Source organism: Columba livia, chromosome 3 (genome assembly GCF_036013475.1).
Source record: "Columba livia isolate bColLiv1 breed racing homer chromosome 3, bColLiv1.pat.W.v2, whole genome shotgun sequence".
Classification (NCBI taxonomy): domain Eukaryota; kingdom Metazoa; phylum Chordata; class Aves; order Columbiformes; family Columbidae; genus Columba; species Columba livia.
Genome location: NC_088604.1, coordinates 34,691,518 through 34,710,477, shown reverse-complemented (window position 1 = coordinate 34,710,477; position 18,960 = coordinate 34,691,518). Strand labels below are relative to the sequence as shown.

The 18,960-nt window shown below is 35.5% G+C and overlaps 1 protein-coding gene across 4 annotated transcripts in view; it reads left to right on the top strand.

Moving 5' to 3' along the window:
- PHIP (pleckstrin homology domain interacting protein) overlaps positions 1-18,657 on the top strand; it is a 122,024-nt gene extending 103,367 nt beyond the window's left edge. For 3 of the 4 annotated variants that reach the window (XM_065056361.1, XM_013368413.3, XM_021293481.2), the window contains 10 exons: positions 526-646; positions 2,185-2,310; positions 4,242-4,314; positions 4,719-4,769; positions 5,061-5,210; positions 6,799-6,951; positions 9,028-9,191; positions 9,671-9,951; positions 10,289-10,450; positions 12,332-18,657. In XM_065056361.1, the coding sequence (XP_064912433.1) occupies positions 526-646; positions 2,185-2,310; positions 4,242-4,314; positions 4,719-4,769; positions 5,061-5,210; positions 6,799-6,951; positions 9,028-9,191; positions 9,671-9,951; positions 10,289-10,450; positions 12,332-12,975 (1,925 nt within the window). In that variant the 3' untranslated portion in view covers positions 12,976-18,657. The remainder of the gene's footprint in view (positions 1-525; positions 647-2,184; positions 2,311-4,241; positions 4,315-4,718; positions 4,770-5,060; positions 5,211-6,798; positions 6,952-9,027; positions 9,192-9,670; positions 9,952-10,288; positions 10,451-12,331) is intronic. The other variant, XM_065056362.1, reaches the window with a different exon arrangement.
- Positions 18,658-18,960: the final 303 nt, after the last annotated feature.

Sequence of the window (18,960 nt, the reverse complement as noted above, 5' to 3'; positions counted from 1 at the left end):
GACAGGAGGTTGTGTTTGTATTTTATTTTGAGTCTGGATTTTGCCTGTATTTTAATGACATTGAAATGGTACTCTAAGTCTTATGGTAAGAATCTAATGATTGCTTTGCTTGAAGATGAGAGTGGCAATATAAAACCAAATGAATTGAGCCTGTGTTGTAAATAACAGTACTGAATTGCATATCTTCAGATATGTATAATTTATACATAAAGTCTCCTTTTCAAAGGTGTATATTTTGCAGACACTTGCCCGTCTCTGAGGAGTGTGGTGCTTCATGCACAACAGAATGGGTAGTCACAGCAGTGATTATATTGGCAGCATACATCTCACCTAACATTTTTATGAGTAAAAATACAGAAAATTGTTCAGAGTATCTAGCGTAGTTATTTGTGTTATTTTGTGGAAAGTGCTATGTGTTTCAGAAGAAATAGCATATCTTGTGGCAGGGGTAGAATCTTGAAACTGCTATAAGCTTTTTGTGGTATATAACTTAGATTATTTTTTTTTTTTTTTAATTCTATCTAGATATTGCTTCTGCATTTGTGGCACCTGTGGATCTTCAAGCTTACCCAATGTATTGCACTGTTGTCGCATATCCCACAGACCTCAGTACCATTAAACAAAGACTGGAGAGCAGATTTTACAGGTTAGATCCAAGTCTCCTAAATTATTTGCCTTGAGATCCTAAATTGTTGGGCAGCAACAAAAATAAGCTTTAACTTTTTGACATTGTTTTGATGTTTTCCTAAACTATGTTTGTAATTGCTACTTTTTGCAGTATATGTTATCACTTTAGAAGTATGATCTTTTAAATTACCTCTGTTTCCTTTGGTTCTCGGGATGTTTCTGGTTTGAAAATCAGTGTTTGTGTAATACTTGTTTTGAATAAACGTGGATAGCATTTTGTTTCGGGACAGATTTCAAAGTTAATTTTTAGTGCTTTTGTGTACTAACCGAAGATTGAATTCTAAACTAAAATAACCTTTTCATGTTCAAAAATATCCCTGTTTTTTATACACTATAATTTAATAATGCACATTTATTGTTCCATGTTTATTGTGTAATTCAAGATAATCCAACTTTGACTTCTGTAATGTACTGCTTTGAAATCAGAGTTGTTGAGGACTTTTCACTGCATTTTGTTTCTCTTTGTCAAACGAGTAAGCAGTTACTTTTTGTAATCAGCCTACCTTATTCCATAAATCTGTTTTTATTAGTTTGTAGTATTGTCAAGGCCCAGTTAGATAACGAGCAGCCACCTTCTATTGCGTTTTCCAGTGAAAATGTTTTCTTTACCTGCAGAATCAGGAGAGACTGTTCAGATCACTTTTAATTTTGGTAGCTTTTCATGAGGCATTTTTTCCTCTTCTGATCCAGGAATCTTAGCATATCCATATGTTTTTAAAAAATACAAAACAAGGTAAATATGGTCTTTCCCAGTCACTGCTGAACCCATAAACATGATTAAATTCCATCTAAACGCTTATGCTACACTAAGCATTTTAAGTGATTCTCCAGTTCACTCTAGGAAACACTTGTGCAGCATTTCTTTTTCATCATGTTTAGCTAGTATGAAGATAGAAAACTCTATATATTTCTAACTTCCATGCTGTCAGAGTTTTTATTTTAAATAGAATATATTTTCTTCTTTATTGCCCCTTTTTTTTGTTTATTTAGATTTGGGGTTAATTTTTTTTTTTTTCTTTTGTTATTTTTGCTTTTGTACGTAATTTTTTCATAATGTTGTGGCTATTCTATACTTAAGTCATTAAATCAGAGCTGTGGGAGGAAATCTGATCATTGTCTATCTGTCAGAAAAAATGTATACTCTTAATTTTTATTAGTTAAGAGAAGGTGATATAGGATGGATTATGTATATCATAAAGGAATAATAAAAGCTGAAGCATCACAACTGAATTTGCCTGAGGGGCATTGGCAGTATATTCTTAAAGCCATTTGCATAAATTACTGCAGGACATAAAGTGAGAGCGGGAGGCCTGAGGAAGCTGCCTTCTGCTGGTCACATAGGAAACATACCCAAGTGTGCATGTTTTCTGATTTAATGTAAAAAAAATTATGAGTGGGGTAATACATTGGAAGAAGGATGTAAGGCTTTTTCTTCTGTTTCGTATACAAATTCGTATTTGTTTTTCTTCCCCCTCCCCTCTTACTTCTCATACGCAGGCGCCTTTCTTCATTAATGTGGGAAGTCCGGTACATAGAACATAACACTCGCACGTTTAATGAACCTGGAAGTCCTATTGTCAAATCTGCCAAATTTGTCACAGATCTCCTGCTGCACTTCATAAAGTGAGTAGCTTAGTAGGTCTGTTGTTATTCCTGTCTCTTACAAAGGTATTTAGTCTTTTCAGATCTGAATTTTCAAGTGAGATAGTTTGGCAGCTTGAGTAAGGCCTATTTGTTACTGTTGGGGCAGAACAGAGTAAGGCTTGTCTTGACAAAGGATACTCAAGTTTGCAAAACAAAGTGAAGTTTTATAATACATTGATTTGCATGGCATTTTTCAAGAGACTTTCTGCTAAATGGTAAAAATGGGTCTGAGTGTCTTTGTGGAGGGATACATTTATAGGTAAGTTAGGAGTTTGAGTTTCAATACTGCCTGTGTTAATATAATTCTGGGCGTTTAATTCTAAAGTCTTTACAATTTATACTGTGATTGAAAACAGTGTTTGATATGCAACATTGGAAACTTTGTAGTTGACAGAAATACTAGTTGTCTTTCAGGTGTTCTTTTTTTTTTATTGTCTGTAGAAAAACTCAGTGAGAAGTGTTTCAGATTTCTCAGTCAGTTGACATGTCTGCAGACTTGAAGTTTGTAATAAGAATTTACTGCGTGTCCAGTGCCTTGATTTGCTTGGACACAGGGAATGTTGCTGTTCCCACCTTGTGGAAATGGCAAGATGCTTCAATAGTTTAACAAAAACTATAACATTTTTAGTGATTTAGTTTCTCAGTGTTAAATTGAATCCTGTTTTTTATTTCATGTGTTCTTACAAACACTAGAATTGCATTATGTATTTGGAAGTCTAGGACTTTAACTCCATGCATAAATCTTTGATATCTTCAGTGCCTGTGATTTCTCATACTGGCTGGAAAGTGAAAAATACTTAACTGCTTCAGATATTGAAAGTTTTCATCAAATACATCTCTAGGAACACATATGTATCTAAAGGGCTTTTCTATTACTAATTTTGTCAACATCTTTGTTCTATGTGGCTTTTTTCTGATTAATTAAGGAGCTCAGGGTTTTTCAAAGTGTGTGTTTTTAATTGGCTTAGTAAAATTAGTGCAATACATGGATATTCTTATTTAATAATGGCCTATAGCTTGTGTCTGTTAATATACTCATGTAAGTGAATTAGCAATGCATATATAAAGCCCAGACTTTTTTTTTTTTCAGTTCTAACTGTAGGGTAGAAGGCTGAGACCATGGAAAGCAAACCACGTGGTTCCAACAGGAGTGAAATATCTAGATGCCTCTGGGATTTAGTCTCCAAGTTACCCAAGTCTTTTTAAAAAGCAGGAAATTGGGGGGGGGGGTGGGGGTGTCTCGACTTCCTTCACTTTCTCCCCTAGCTGTTCTAGTGCTGTAGCCTGTATTGTGGATTAGGATTCTAGTGCGGAGTTACTAAGTATTTACTCCTGTTTTTTGATCGTTTGTATTGCTACATAGTAGAATCCCTTTGGGCTTTCTTTGGTGTAGGAGTTTGCTGTTATACAAGAACTGAAAATTGGTATTTGTTTTGCTGACTTAATTATGCAAGTTTATACAATAACAATGTTAGTCCTTACACAAATAAACATTGCATTTCAAATGTCTTAAATTGTGGATGCTAATGTGTTTGCACTTTTGTACATTAAATCCACAGTAATGTTTCTTACAAAGCTAGATGGGCCCCAAAGCTCTTTACGTGGTATAGTGTTAGGGTTTTTTTAAATACTAATAAATTAATGTTAAAGGATTAAGATTTTTAATTTTAAAGGATTGGCACTGTTACGTGGTCTATGTGTTACAGAGTGCAGATAACATCTTGAAACTTTTGAGCGGAAGATTAGCTTTTCTTATTGCTGCAGTCCTCTTGGTATTCATATAGCGCTGAACACTTTGTTGTATTATTTGGGAATGACTTCATAAACATTTTCCTGCCATAGGCAAAATACAGTTGATTCCACAGGTGAAGATGGAAAATAAATGTTAGTGTGTATTTCTTTTGACACAGAGACCAGAGTTGCTATGACATAATTCCATTATACAATGCAATGAAGAAGAAAGTGTTGTCTGACTCTGATGAGGTAAGTGGTTGTGCCTTAGACATTTCCATTGACAGACTGGAGAAACGGGATCACTGTCTCTGTCCTCCTACTGGATGCCAGAGTACTGTTTTTGTGACTATAAGGGAGTGGGGTGTACTTTTCTGTCAATTAAATGTTTCTTTTTTGTCAGCCATTAAACTGGGTAAAAATCCATCCTCCTCCTTTAGTGCAGAGAGCTTTAACAGTTTATTGGAGAATTTAGATATTTTTTTTTTAGACTTTGGAGAGGTTCTCAAAACTGACAGTCACATGAAATGCTTCCCAGAGGGACAGGGATAGAACTGTAAGGACTCAAATTATAAGTGAAGTATTAAACAACTCACCTACTCATATATGCTTATATTTTTTTAACCTTTTTATGCGACTCATTATCTTGCTCAAAGGAAGAAGAGAAAGATACAAATGTGCCAGGAACTTCCACTAGAAAAAGAAAGGTAAACTTTTATATATTTTTAAATTATTTATAGTGCTATACATCATTAGAAATGCATTTGTAAACAAATGAGTGTAAAACTGAAAACGTTTTTATTATTGTGTAACTTCAGCTTCAAGCTGACTGAGGTGGTGTTCTTCTGAGCTGTTCAATGTAAAGGCATTTCTGTTTGTGCTGCTGTGTGCTATGAATTCGTTAATTAGAATTTATATCCTGCAGAGTAACTCTTCCATTATATTTTGTATAAAAAGCTAGTTTATTTAATATATACCAGACAACATTGTCATTTCAGGATCATCAGCCGAAGCGGCGGCTACGTAATAGAGCTCAGTCATATGACATTCAGTCATGGAAGAAACAATGCCAGGAGCTGCTGAATCTCATTTTTCAGTGTGAAGACTCTGAACCATTTCGACAACCAGTGGATCTCCTTGAATATCCAGTGAGTATTTCAGAACAGGAGGCTGGTTATGATCCGGTTGATAGGTGGATTTTATTTTTCAACTGTGACCATTTTCCCAGCTTTTTTAATTGAAACTTCAGGCAGCTTTATTGACATATTTTTTCAGTGCTTCATTGTCACCTGATAATAACGTTTGTTGTCTTTTTCAAGTAATTGCGGAAGAAATTGTACTTCTCTGTTCTCTTAAATTAGCTACAAAACGTTTTATATTCAGGGTTGCCTATGTTTATAAGTAAATTACAGCTTTTGCGATTATGATGTGTCTTTCATTTCTGGGTGAAAAATAGTCATTTGAAGTGCAGACCTTCATTGTTGCATGTGACAAATGTCATGGATCAGTTTTCGTTTGCATTTCAGAAGTATAAAAGCTATGAGTAGTTTTCATACCACAGTCATCTGGGCTTGATGCATAAAAAGTACCCACTGAAGAACTGTAGTGAAACATTAACTGTAGTAACAGTGACTCTCCCAGATTTCACTTTATGCCTAGGTCATTACCCTGGAGTTCATATCGCAGTGATCAACCATTTGTAACTACAGAATATTATAACACAGAAGTCTTGTTGCCTTGTATCTCTTTTAGCTTTTCAGTCTAGTTCTACTTTAAGTAACAAAGCAAAGGTTTTGCATGCTTTCTTTCAGTTTTTCTTTAGAAGATCACTCTGAGGTGATTAACTTGGGGGAAATAATTCATCCCAGTGGGAGAAAAGAAGCGCTTCTCTTTTGGAAGTCACGAGCAGGTCTGTCCTGACACTTCCACAGCCACTGGGGTACCATCATTTTTGAAGTAACTTAAACTTGATGTTGTGGCTGAATCTAGTGGCCTTTTATGTTTGAGATCCTCAAATGAACTGATGCACGGAACACTCTGCTCCCTGGCATCACAAACCTATTTGATGTTCAGAGGCACTCGCACAGTTTCTGTTTGCTCTGATGGACTTGGTATTTAAGCTTTTTGTAATATGGGTATTCCTCTGTTTCTTCCATAGCTGAGAAAAAAAGTTCTTTCGTTGGTTTGAACAGGGTCCTGTTTAAGCCTGTGGAGTTTTCATTATTTTAATATTACTTGCCTAAATCGTCAGGTGTCCGTTTGGGAAACTGCTCAGGTTTCAGCAGGGATGTGCTAAATGTCTGATCAGGTTCAAATATTCAAACTTCATATTGTAAAGCTAGTATGTAAAAACAGTATTAGGCTTAGTACCGAGTTTGAGCTGTTAAGCCACCCAGGAGAGCTTGTATTCACACTTCCATGTATCATGGTTATCTTTGTGACAGTGTCGGTAATACAACCCTTAGGATATAGAATTTTGAGCTCTGTATTTCAGTAAATCTGTTCGCAAAATGAATTAAGTCTCGTGTCAGTTAACTTCTAGCCTCGATCCTGGCAGGTATGAGGAGTTATGTTGTGTACAAGTAGAAAGGAGAAAAATGTCTTCCAGCAGTCTTCCAGAACTATTTAAAGAGGACATTTCATTTAAACAGGTTTATCAAATGCATCCTAAAAAAAAGGATATATTCAAACTTGGAAAAAAGAATTGTAATACACTGCTTTGCTATTTCTTAACAGGATTATAGAGATATTATAGATACTCCTATGGATTTTGCTACTGTTAGAGAAACACTGGAAGCTGGCAACTATGAGTCACCAATGGAGTTATGTAAAGATGTAAGACTTATTTTCAGCAATTCCAAGGCCTACACACCAAGTAAAAGATCAAGGGTAAGACTTTTGTTTGTTTGAAAGAGTACTTTCAGCTGAAAAAAACAGAACAGAAAAACAGAGACAGTGTAATTGATTACTTGAAAAACAAGTTTAATTATTTCTGATACTAAAACATGAATATTTCTGAGAAAGTAGAAGAGCTTTTTAAAGAAAAATAAAGGAACATTGGCTGTTTAAATGCCTAAAGTTCTGATGTTCTGCACATGTGTTTTGAAAGTAAATATTGAAAGTGGATCTAAAGGGAGAGCCACATTGAAGGAAAGATCTGTAGAAACATGATTGTGGGTACAATAGTGGAATTCAACTGATATCTTGGGCAGGAAACCAACTTTTCAAAACACACACGGAGCCTCAAACTCCTCCACTTCAGAAGTTGCCCCAAATTAAAATGTCCCGGTATAGAGAGTTGAGGATAATGATATTGTATGCTCTTCACTGGTATTCAATAAGATTGTAAAGAAGGACTTAAGATTTCTGGGAAACAGAACTGTTTACATAAAGCATGAGCCTACAGAGCCATCCTTACTTAGCTGATAGGAAATACGCTGCCACTGGTAGAGTTAATAATGTTTTCTCTCAGATTATCTTGCAGGTGCAGTATCTGTTAGCAGTGAAAGTTATAAATATATATTTACACATGTTCAAGGCTTCTGTGTAGCTTTCCTTCTACTAATATGCTTTAGGTGTTAGACTAGAATTATTAATAGTTTTTTATGTTTGGCTGTTCTAAATAGCAAATTAATCATCAGGACTTTACTGTCTTAAAACGCAGAGACAAATTCCAGAAGGAATGATGAATGATTGGTCTCTCTTCAGTCAGTAATAGACAATTGCACTCACTGTTTGGGCCGCCTAAGAATCAGTCTTTTGTTTTTTGGTTGCATCAAAGGGCAGGGTGTTTTGGGCAGGTCTGGATTCTTTCGTGGTTTTTCATTCTTGTCTTGATCTCCTCAAACTGAGGTAGAATGCTTGACGTGATCTTAGTTCCAGTGTAGTTTCACAGATTCTTCTGATATTTTTGTATTTTTTCATGTTTCTTCCAGACAGACTGGTATAGTAGTAAATTTGTAGCTCTTCTTTATTTTACTTAGAAGAGGAAGGTTCTGACGTCAAGAATTTTAATATTCCAGAACCTATGTACTCTCAGTGCATGCAACACATAGTTAAACAGTGATGTTTTCACTCGTTATTCTTACATGACTGATGTTTACTTGAAAAGTAGACATAAACCTGTAAGCTTTTCTTCTTCTTGGTACATTAGACATACATTTTTGTATCCTTTTTTACATGTTTTCTTAAGAAATGTCTTTGGATGTCCTCTCTAGTAATGCATGCAGGGTTGGTTACACTTAGCTGTTTAGTCTGCTGCTCAGATAGTTTTTCTGCTCTGTCATTAGACAGGCAACTGTTTAATATCGGCTTTCTGCTTCACATTCTAAGAAGGTGCCGTGTCCCCTCTTAAAGTATTTAGGCAGTTCACTTCTGTGTTTTTGTTTCCAGAATTAATAGCAACTGTACTCAAATAATGAGGCGTGATCAAAATTGAGTTTGATTTGGTCTCTGTAAATCATCCAAGGCTAAAGGCAGGGGGGAAATGTGCACCTACATAATTCTAATACATTTTTGTACCTCTTGCAACCAGCTCACTGGTAGTATCAATTCATCTGTAAGAGGATATGAGGAAGCAACTTAATATAGAAGAAAATTAGATTTCTTGACCCTAGATGTGATACAGTAAATTTCTGTTAAGGATTTCTCTGTGGTTCCTGCTGAAGCTGGAAAGGGGTGTGTTCTGGAAAGGCAGTTGAAAAAGGGCAGTTAAAATAGTGGCTTTTCTAATTTTTCCCTTTGTGTGTGATCTTCAGTGGTAATACACTTTTCAAAACCATGAAAATAGTTAAAGCAAATGTACACATGGATTAGTGTAAATTTGTTGAGATAGACTGTAAATTTCCTTAAAACATTTCCCTATTAATCAATTTATTTATCATTGAACAACAGTTAGAAAAGTAAGTGAAATGAATGCTTTGGAAAAGTATAAAACTTGCTTGTTTACTGGCTTTTCTTTTTTAGATCTACAGCATGAGTTTGCGCCTTTCTGCGTTCTTTGAAGAACACATAAGTTCTATTTTATCAGATTATAAATCTGCCCTACGCTTTCATAAAAGAAATACAATAAAGAAACGAAGGAAAAAAAGAAGTAGAAGCAGCTCAGTTTCTAGTAGTGTTGCATCCAGGTACATTATCCCTTTACGGTATTCATGAAATGGTGTGCAAGTTTGACGTTCCTGAACAGTAGAATTTAGAGTGGTTGTGTTTGTTTTTTTCATATTACTTCCTTTACTATTCCCTATATTACAGAATTATAGCTTTGACATGCAAGTCCCCGTGATGTGGAAGAGTTTTAAACTTAGAGCTATCCTAGTGTAAGTGCTTAAAATTCAAATAACTGCTAAACATGCACAGCAAAATAGCATTGTTTAGGATTGCGATGGCATCGTGCTTTGTCGTACAACTACAGTTTTTATTGTAAAGGTTCACTTTTCAGAGACTCTCAGCTATGTGAATTTCCACAGTAAATGTAATATTTTTAACATACTTCATATGGAGATGATTATTTTACTCCTATGATTTCAGACACTGATATTTAATTTTATTTTTTCCTGTAAAATAAAAAAGTGGTCAACCAGGATACAAATTGTTCTTCCTTTTTCAGCCCTGAAAGGAAGAGGAGATTAATAAAACCTCAGCTGAAGGCAGAAAGTTCTGCCACCTCTTCATCTTCTGCACCTGCACGGTCAACAGCACTGAGACATGCTCCACCTCAGATGAATGGAAAAGCAGCTGAGACCTCTTCCCTGGTCCGGACTAGAAGCAATAGGGCAATAACAGATGTGGCTGTTATAGAGCAACCATCTACTTCTTCAGGAGCAAAGCCTTTAACAATAAAGCCTTTAATTACAAAGCCTAATACTACTGCAGGGTCAGGAAAGTCAGGCAAGTTGGGGTTTTTTGTTTTGCCTTTTTTTTTGGTTGTTGTTGTATGGGGTTTTTTTGTTAAGCTGTGAGTATTTTTTAAACATAAAACTTACTTTTTGGAAATATTAATGTATTTGTTAAGACTGGTTCTGTTTTCAAGCTGTTGGGCCTTTGAGATACTTTGGAGGAAAACTGAGGCTGTTACTTTATCCAGGAAGCTTTCTTGCTTGTCAATCACCAATTCAAATCGTTTGTTTGTAGTAGAACATGACTTGCGTTTTAGCCAGATAAGATTGAATGTGGAAAAAAATACTTAACTTGAATAATTGTTTGTTTTTCCTTTTTCTCCTTCCAGTACTGGAGAATTCAACCAAACATTCCAAGAACCAGAATATTGTATCAGTCCCTAGTCAGTCTGATTACAGTCATAACACCAGGAATAACTCCACAAGAGAAAATACCGAGAAAGAGAAGCAAATCAAGCGCAAAGTAAAATCCTCCACTGTTAATCAACAAGGTACAGAGTTCTTTGGAACTCCACCCCCCGCCCCCTCCCCAATTATTGATGTGGTGGCTGTATTCTTGTACTTTATTTGTGATAATTTGGGGGTGGGGAAATTAGTATGCATTATGATTTAGCAGAATATGGAAGTCTAATGTAACAACTCAGTCACAGTTGTTTTTCTTCTTGATAAATTAACATGGTTTTGACTACTCTTAACACCATGTCCATGGTGTGATAACTGTGTTGTCTAGACAATTTTGATATGTTAACATATCTGTACATATGAAGAAGATGAAGATGGGCCATATTGTCTAGACTGTGCTTTTGCCAAGAGAGGTTGGACCAGATGATTCTTGAGGTCCTTTCCAACCCGGTATACTGTGATTGAAGTTATGACAAGGATCATGTTATGAGTTTTGAGGGTCACACTTTAAACCCTGTGGGTTTTACCTAATAAAACTTAACATGGGTTATATTTGACTCGGTAATACTGAGTGTGATGACACTCTCCACAACCATGAGGATAAAGATTAGAGCATCCCAGCTGCAACTTTGTTCTTTCATTTTTTGCCCTAGCAAAACTGAACTATGCAGTGTTTACTGCTTCTGCTTAGTATATTTGTATGGATTGATCAGACGTAAATTAATGTAATCTTCTGACTGAACTTGTTTGGTCTTTTGATGTCAGGATACCTTAAACTCAAAGCTACTGTGGAGACTGAAATAAGATCTCCTAGTCATAAAAGCTTTCCTGTTGATGAAGGAGCTTTGAACTGTTACGAAGCTGCTGTGAAGCAGCTCGATCCACTAAGCAACTTTACTCTGAAGATGGAGAAGCAGTAGTCTGGAAATTGAGCCTCACCTGATTAATCTGTTTACTCATTGTAGTCCTCCTCTCCCTGAAGATTATCTGGCCTTTCTTACTCTTCCATGCTTCTGAAAAAGCAGCTTGTGATCTGATAAGTTAAATTATATGTCCATTCCTTGCAAGCTTTCTCACAAAGGCCTCACTGCATGGCTAAAGAATGTGCCCATTATATGACTGGATGGTTGGTCATGTCAGAAAACCATCTGCACGTTGTTGATGTGATCCCTTCTCCCCTGTATATCTGTTCATATGACAGTGGAGGCCTGTGCTTTCAGTGCATGATGGGGCACATCTGAACACAGCAGAAGCTGTGTATGGGTGTTCCATCAATGGACTGGAGGTACTGTCACGCTGGCTGCAAGTCTGCTCCTGGTCATGTTACAGGCAAGGGCTGTGGTATCAGAACATCTCCATTGGGGTCCTGTGACATTCCCCACCAAGGAAGCTAGGTAGCACTCACCTAAGAAAAACTCATAGTCCATAAAAGTCTCAAAGCAAATGCCTTCTGTCATGTGTCTGTTAATGTGAGAAATCTGTGCAGATTGCATACTTTTTTCGTTTTGTTTTGTTTAAGTCTCATGTTTCTACCCTTTTCCTTGATTGTTGTTGAAATAACCCTGGTCTAATGAACTGGCTATAATGGGATGCTCCCACAGGCTGAAAGAAACTTATTTCTTCAGAGATTACCTGCAGTGAGGCATTTCCAGTCCTTTCAGCAATGCTTCTTGAGCACCTGCCCTTTTTTTTTCCCCTCGCCCTCTCCCTCTCCCCTCTTTTCCCTTTTGTTTTTGTTTTTTTTTTTTTTCTTTCCTCAAGCTACCTTGAGCTAACCCCAACCACAAGTTAGTCCTCATTGCCTACTGGCATGGAGTTCCTTAAGCTTGACTTTGAGTTCCTTAGATTTTGACAGATTGGCAGTCACTGTGAATCCATTCAGATATTTTAGTAAGAGTTTTATTAAGGCAGTATGAAAATGGATGTAAATGCAAATCTGTTTTGTGATCAGTACTCTCATTTCTTTACAGCAGATTGCAAGGATAACGCTTTGGCGTCAGGAAGCATTCAGGTAAACGGACATGGAGGACAGCCTTCGAAACCTCCAGTTAAAAGAGGTCCTGGACGGAAACCGAAGGTGGAGACTAACAACAGTACCTGTGATGTGGTGCACAAGAAAAGAGGCAGAAAACCAAAAAAGCTACAAATTCTTGAACAGCAAAAGGTTGCAGAGCAGAATACCATCCAGACTGCAAGGGACATACCAGAAGAAGCCTCTGCTTCTACTGCATGCAATTCTCTTTCTGAAAATAATATGAAGGAAGACTTGGTACAAAAAAAAGGCCGTGGGGGTAGAAAGCCAAAAAGAAAGATGAAGACCCATCAGGCGGGCTCGGACCTTTTAGTTCCTGCGAATGTTAAAATGCAAACAAGAAGCAGGAGGAAAAAGATAGATGAGCCTATGGAGGAGGGGTCTGAAGAGCTTAAAGACTCTGAACCTCACATGAGAACTAGAAACCAGGGTAGGAGGACAGCCTTTTACAATGAAGATGACTCTGAGGAAGAGCAAAGGCAGCTGTTGTTTGAAGACACCTCCTTAACTTTTGGAACATCCAGCAGAGGCAGAGTCCGAAAGTTGACTGAAAAAGCAAAAGCTAATTTAATTGGTTGGTAATTTTTACCAAGGGTTTTACTTCGGAATGCTATGAAGCAGGTACAATAAAGGAACAGCAGAACAGACTTCTGCTTCCCTGCTGCTATTATGGGTTAGAAGAATATGTTCTGATTTGGGGAGAAAAATTTAGCAAAAAATGAACTGAAAGAACATTCTTTGAAAGAAATATATATTTTAAACTTTTGCTATTTATTGCCCTCCAAATAGGTTATGCATTTCAACAGTCATTTTGTTCACAGTTGAGAATAATTGAAGCAGTTTCTGACTGGTGTACGGAGTTGAGAACTACTCTGCTCGAGTAGTACATAGTATCTCTACACAATTAAAAAAAGGTGATAGAACTTTGAATGCCACAAACTGAAAACAGAAGTCCATTTTTGACCAAGTAGGTACACTTTGATTGTAAAGTCAAGTTGCCTAGGAAGGCAGATTTTGGCAAAAAGTGGCAGTAAATTCACTTACATTTCTATTAAACGCAAAAATACCAAACTTTGCTAATCTGAAAACGCTTAATTTCAGTTGTGATGGAACATTGAACTGCAAAAGAAGCCTAGCACAGGCTGTTGGTTTATCCAAGTTCTGCCAAACATAGCAAAAATGTAATCACAAATATATATATATATGTATCCACATTGGAAAAAGTTTGACTGATGTCTAATTTTTCAGACCTTGATTCTTGTATCAATCACTAAATCTCTGTTTATTGTGCCAAAGACTGAGAATCAGTGCAGTGGAAAGCCTTTTTTTCTTTTGGAGTGTCAGTACAGCATACCATTTGCAGTGATAAAGCTGTGTATTGTTTTAAATAGTGAGTTGTTAACATTGTTCGAAATGTATCCTTTTTGGTACTTTTGGTAGAAAATAATGCACTGGTGGGGTCCTTTGACAGAGATGTTTTAGACAAAATGTAGAATTGGTTAAAGGATTCAAGGAAACTACAGGACAGGTGTGGAATTATGATGTTTACTTTCTGGTCCAGATCGGTTGTTGTTTCTACAACTTTAGACATGCTTAAGAGGCTAAAATGACCTACAAAGAAGAGTGTATGTGTATATATTAATATATACATAAACACGTACATATAAAATATTACCCAGGTATAAATTTTTTTCAGGATTTTTTAGATAGCACTAGAATTGAAAATAAATTTTAAAATGTCATACTTTATAGTTTAATTTTAAGGGGAAGATTGGTTATTTTCAATTATTAAGGTTAAAAGGCCAAATCACTTTTTATGCAATCATGTTTTATACAGTGGTCTCATTGCACATTGTGTTTTTCTGCACTTTTTATGGTATATCACGCTGACATAAGTCAATATACACCCTAAAGAAAAATTCCATTTAATGATTGTGCCTTGTATTCTATTATTTCTTGCATCCTTAGTAAAATTAAGTTCTCTATTGTAAATGATAACTATATGACTTAGGGGAATGTATTGTTATATGTACTGCTCTGGAAAAAAAAGCAGTTATTTATTTGTTTATGGTACATTTAGTTGTTTTATACCTTTACAAACAAACTTTAATACCATTTTCTATCACTTAAAAAAAATATTGTCCAGTTTTAAGGCAAAAATTACAGGAGGAGTCATATTTTCTGAGATCTGGTATGGTACAAAAATGTAACCAAAACTTTCCGGTTATGCATTATTTTGGGAGTTTGGGTAGTGTGAAAGATATTTTTTTTTTTCTATTGGTGTGACCCTAACTTAGTTGAAAAAATAAACCTGAAATGAAACCTCAATTCTGTACACCCTTAATTTTTTTTTAACAAATGTCATCTGCAATATCTGGAAGGGAGGGCATACAGAATTAAGTCCTTAAATTTGCACAGATTCTGGATACGTATTTGAGGCCTGATTCTTCACCCTTTATTTTCTGTTACCAAAAAAAAAAAAGTTAAATGTTTGAACAAAGATCATTGGTATCTGGCACCAAGAGGAATAGAAATATGCTACTGTGGATGGCAATTGTTATCCACCATACCTGATTTTATGTAGTTCATTACGCATTTTGCTACCAAAAAATGACTAAACTGTTTTCCAGATCCTCTTTTAATTGTTATGGATATGAATTCGGGTAACAGGGATTAGTTTGCATTTCATTTGTTGGTATATTTATTTTTTCTAACAAGTATTTCTTTATCATTCAATTAAATTGGAATCACTAAACACATGGAAAGATAACAAGCGATGGTTGTACAGTTGCAATACAGCTTCACAATTCAAAGCTCATTGATTCTACTTGGTAATTTTGTCAAATCTCACTGATGAAGGCAATCATTTGAAAATGTGTAATTTCCTGATGTTATCTGCATTGTAATATAAGAAATAGATTATATCAAAATTCAGCTTCTGTATTTACTCCATTTGTAATAATGTTTTATATGGCATGTTTATGTATGTATTTATATATCAAAAATACCTTGTATGTAAGTTTGGGAGACTGAAATAACATGCGTTCCCTTAACAGTAGGTAGAAAATTTTACATCTTAATTTTACGAGAAGGCCTTACCTGCCAAACATGGATACTGCTTTCCACCCAATAATATCAGTGACTTTAGCCAAGAATTTTTTAATTCATATTAGACACACTAATGGTTTTCTTTTTTAAAATAAATTGTGGATAATTGGGTCATTTTTTAAAATAGAATCAATGCTAAAAGTTTATTAGGAATTAATACCAGATTTATTTAAAAGTTATATTTTTATAATTTGATTTCTCTAGGTTGGGAACTTTATTTATGAGACTTTAGTCACCATCAGACTGTGCATTTTAGTTGGGGAAAAATGTTATTTGAAGTTGTTGTGATATGAGTGTATCAACACAGAAAAAGAGCTTTTGATTAAAAAGTCTGAAGTTTTTAAATGTGAGCAATAAACTATTGATCAGTGCTCTGAAATAATTTTAAGAACTATCGTTATATGCATGTTTTATAATGGCATCCTAAGTACCTAACAACTGGTTCAGAAAATGGAGTATCAAAATCTCATGTGCTTGTTTCACATATGCATTGTAAATATTACATCATTTCATAGTCATATTCACTCAATCAATCTTACAGACCTGGCAGCAATTGACGCAGTTTGATTAATTAAATTCATTTTTATTTGATGTGGATATGAGGATACTGTTCTGGTATTTCTGCTCTATACTGAAAAACATTAAAATTGGTATTCACCAGTGAGTGGTATCTTACTAAGTGTGTTCTCTCACTACCGCTGAGGAAATATCTTCTCTTTCTGTGCTACCGGTGTGCTCTCAGTGTTTAACAGAAATCACTGTGCCTGTGCCTACATACTTAACAACTTTTTAGTCTGTTTCTGTTGTTAGTATGTTCTCTGGGAATAGGACTTAAATTTTACCACTATAGTGTTCATTATTGTCAATATTGAACTAGAGCTTTTTGTCACTTGGCAGTTACCAGTGATACAGCTTTACAGACAAATGTCTTCCTCCAGTGATTAGACTGCTGTGATATAGATTTGCATATGTTTATTTGTACAGTGTCCGGTTTGTACGTGTGTTCAGTTTGTTGGTAGACTTGTAAGATTGAGTTGGTTGAGTTAAATATTACTATGGCTTAATATTTGTAAAACTATGAATTGATAAAGGACCCTGATGCAACACGTAGGATATTAATATTTATTAAACAAATAAATTGTAGTGTAGAGACAACTTATTCACTGTATTGCTGTACAAATATTTTCAAGTACTAATTCTGAATCTGTGCCAGAGGCGTTTGCCTTACCAAAAAATCCATTCAGTAACTTCAAGCTAGTTACAATTTTTACACCACATTGTTAAATCTTTTGCTCACATTTGTTGGATCGATGACTACAAGTAAATGCTTTAGCATGCAATTTGAATTAAGGCGCATGTTAAATGGTTGAATGGTTCTATAAAAGCAGTAGGCTGGATGGAACCCTTTCACCCTGCACTTACATAGTAGATTGGAGGTTAGATTTTTAAGCTCACCTTCATCAACATTTGCATTTAATTTGAAGCATGCGAATCTCGCTGAGATAATTTTAACATATTGCTGGTTAATCAAGATATAGCCAGACCACAATAATTACACAGTGTCCTGAGTCCTTATCTTACTCTAAAGTAGTGTATTTTTGCCTGCAGTAGTTTTTCAAATGTTTCTTTTTGCCTTTTTTTTTTTAACACAGTTGTGCGTTTAACAATAATTTAAATACAATTCTGCAACAGTGCTGTGTTACAGGAGGTAAAGGGCTTTAAAACCCCACCTAGAAAAAGCAAAAGCTCGTTTTCTGTTTGCTACCTAATGAAGACAAATTAGCTGTGTGAAATTACTACATAATATGCTTTCTTTTATCCCTGAAGTTCTTGTAACACATTGGTTTCCAAGGGGACTTAGGCATTCAGCTGATAAAAGGGCTGTTAGTTTTCTGCTGTAAATTATTGTATATACATGCTGGTTCACATGCAGAGGAAAGTGTATTACATTTCATAAAATTGGCCAAGGCTTGACAATGTGTTTCCAATAACAAATCTGGTATTGACAGCTTACGCAGTTCCCAGTTTTTGAATCGGGGATACAGCCTGTACACTTCCTGCTGTGTCTGGGGGAAATAACAGGCAGCTCTTAAACTAGTGCTAACCTCTAGGTGCTCTTGCATTTCTGCTAATTTAAATGTGGGAATTTGCCATGTCATTTTACAGTGTGGTACAGGAGGAAACACACCAGGAAAGGGAGATTAAAAGACATCTTAAATTTCTTAAATTGCAGAAAAAGGTGATTAGCGCTGCTTTTTTTTTAATTTTCCCCAAGGTTATAACAGCCTCAAGGCACTCTAGAGAGAAACCTTATATGCTACAATAAAATCAAGGTGAATAAATTTAGCTTTTAGGAGGTAGGTAGTGAGACAAAGAGTCATGTGCATCCTTTTTAATGCAGATAAATACATCAGGAAATTCACTTTGAATAATGCAAACAATACATTTTTAGGGACAAAAGGTAGTACTATATGATGGATTTCTACCCTGAAAAACAAAGCATGAGGTCATTCAAATTAGGAGTAGAAAGAAATACAAGTACTTATCACATACACATGCCTGTATGATGTACATGTACTATTTCGTGCTTACAACTGTGTGTATTGGTTTGCTAATAACATTGAGACCCTACAGAAGTTACATTTTTGGACCATACTAAAACTGCAGAAGTGTAGCAGACAACTGGATGATGATCTCGTGTGAATTAAATTCTGTCATAATGTTTTACGTATGTATAGAATGAAGCTCAACTTCAAAGCAATGACCTAGAAAGGTTAATTTTGAAACTGACACATTTTCAGATTAAAAATTATGCCTATTTTGTACAGAATTATGTAAACCACAAATCTGTTGTATGTAATGAGTAACAGTTTTGAAAACTATAATTCTTTAGCTTTATCAAGGCTTTTTCCTTCCAGAAATCTGGATTATCATGTTATAACCTGAAGTATCTCACCAGGATAACAGTGCCCTTTCTTTTTGTACATATGGATTGGAAATTTCTTTACCGTTATGTGGACACTTTCTATGTTAGTTTTGATGCATAATACTTTGAATCCTTTTATACAAACTAGAATGTATGTGTAAGAATTACTGTCACTGCAATGTAGTAACTACAAACTTATTTTTAAATAAATAGAAAACATGTTTTTCTAAGCTGTCCAACAGTGTTTGTTTCTATCTAGTGATTTACTGTGTTATGGGACAATTCCTTGTGTGCTCTTCAAAACAGCCTAAAATCAGCTTGTTTTGATTCCTTGTGGAATATGGTATAGCAGCGTATGGTATAGTGTCTTATGTGGGAGCAGACAAAATGACAGCCAAAGCACACTCTGATAGAGATCAAAATTTGCTGTTTTGTAGGATTTTTCACTAAAAACTACAGTTCTGGAGGCAACATAGAAGCAGTAGCTTCTGGCACTGAAGATGCCGTGTTACCAGTCCCCTTATCTCACTTTT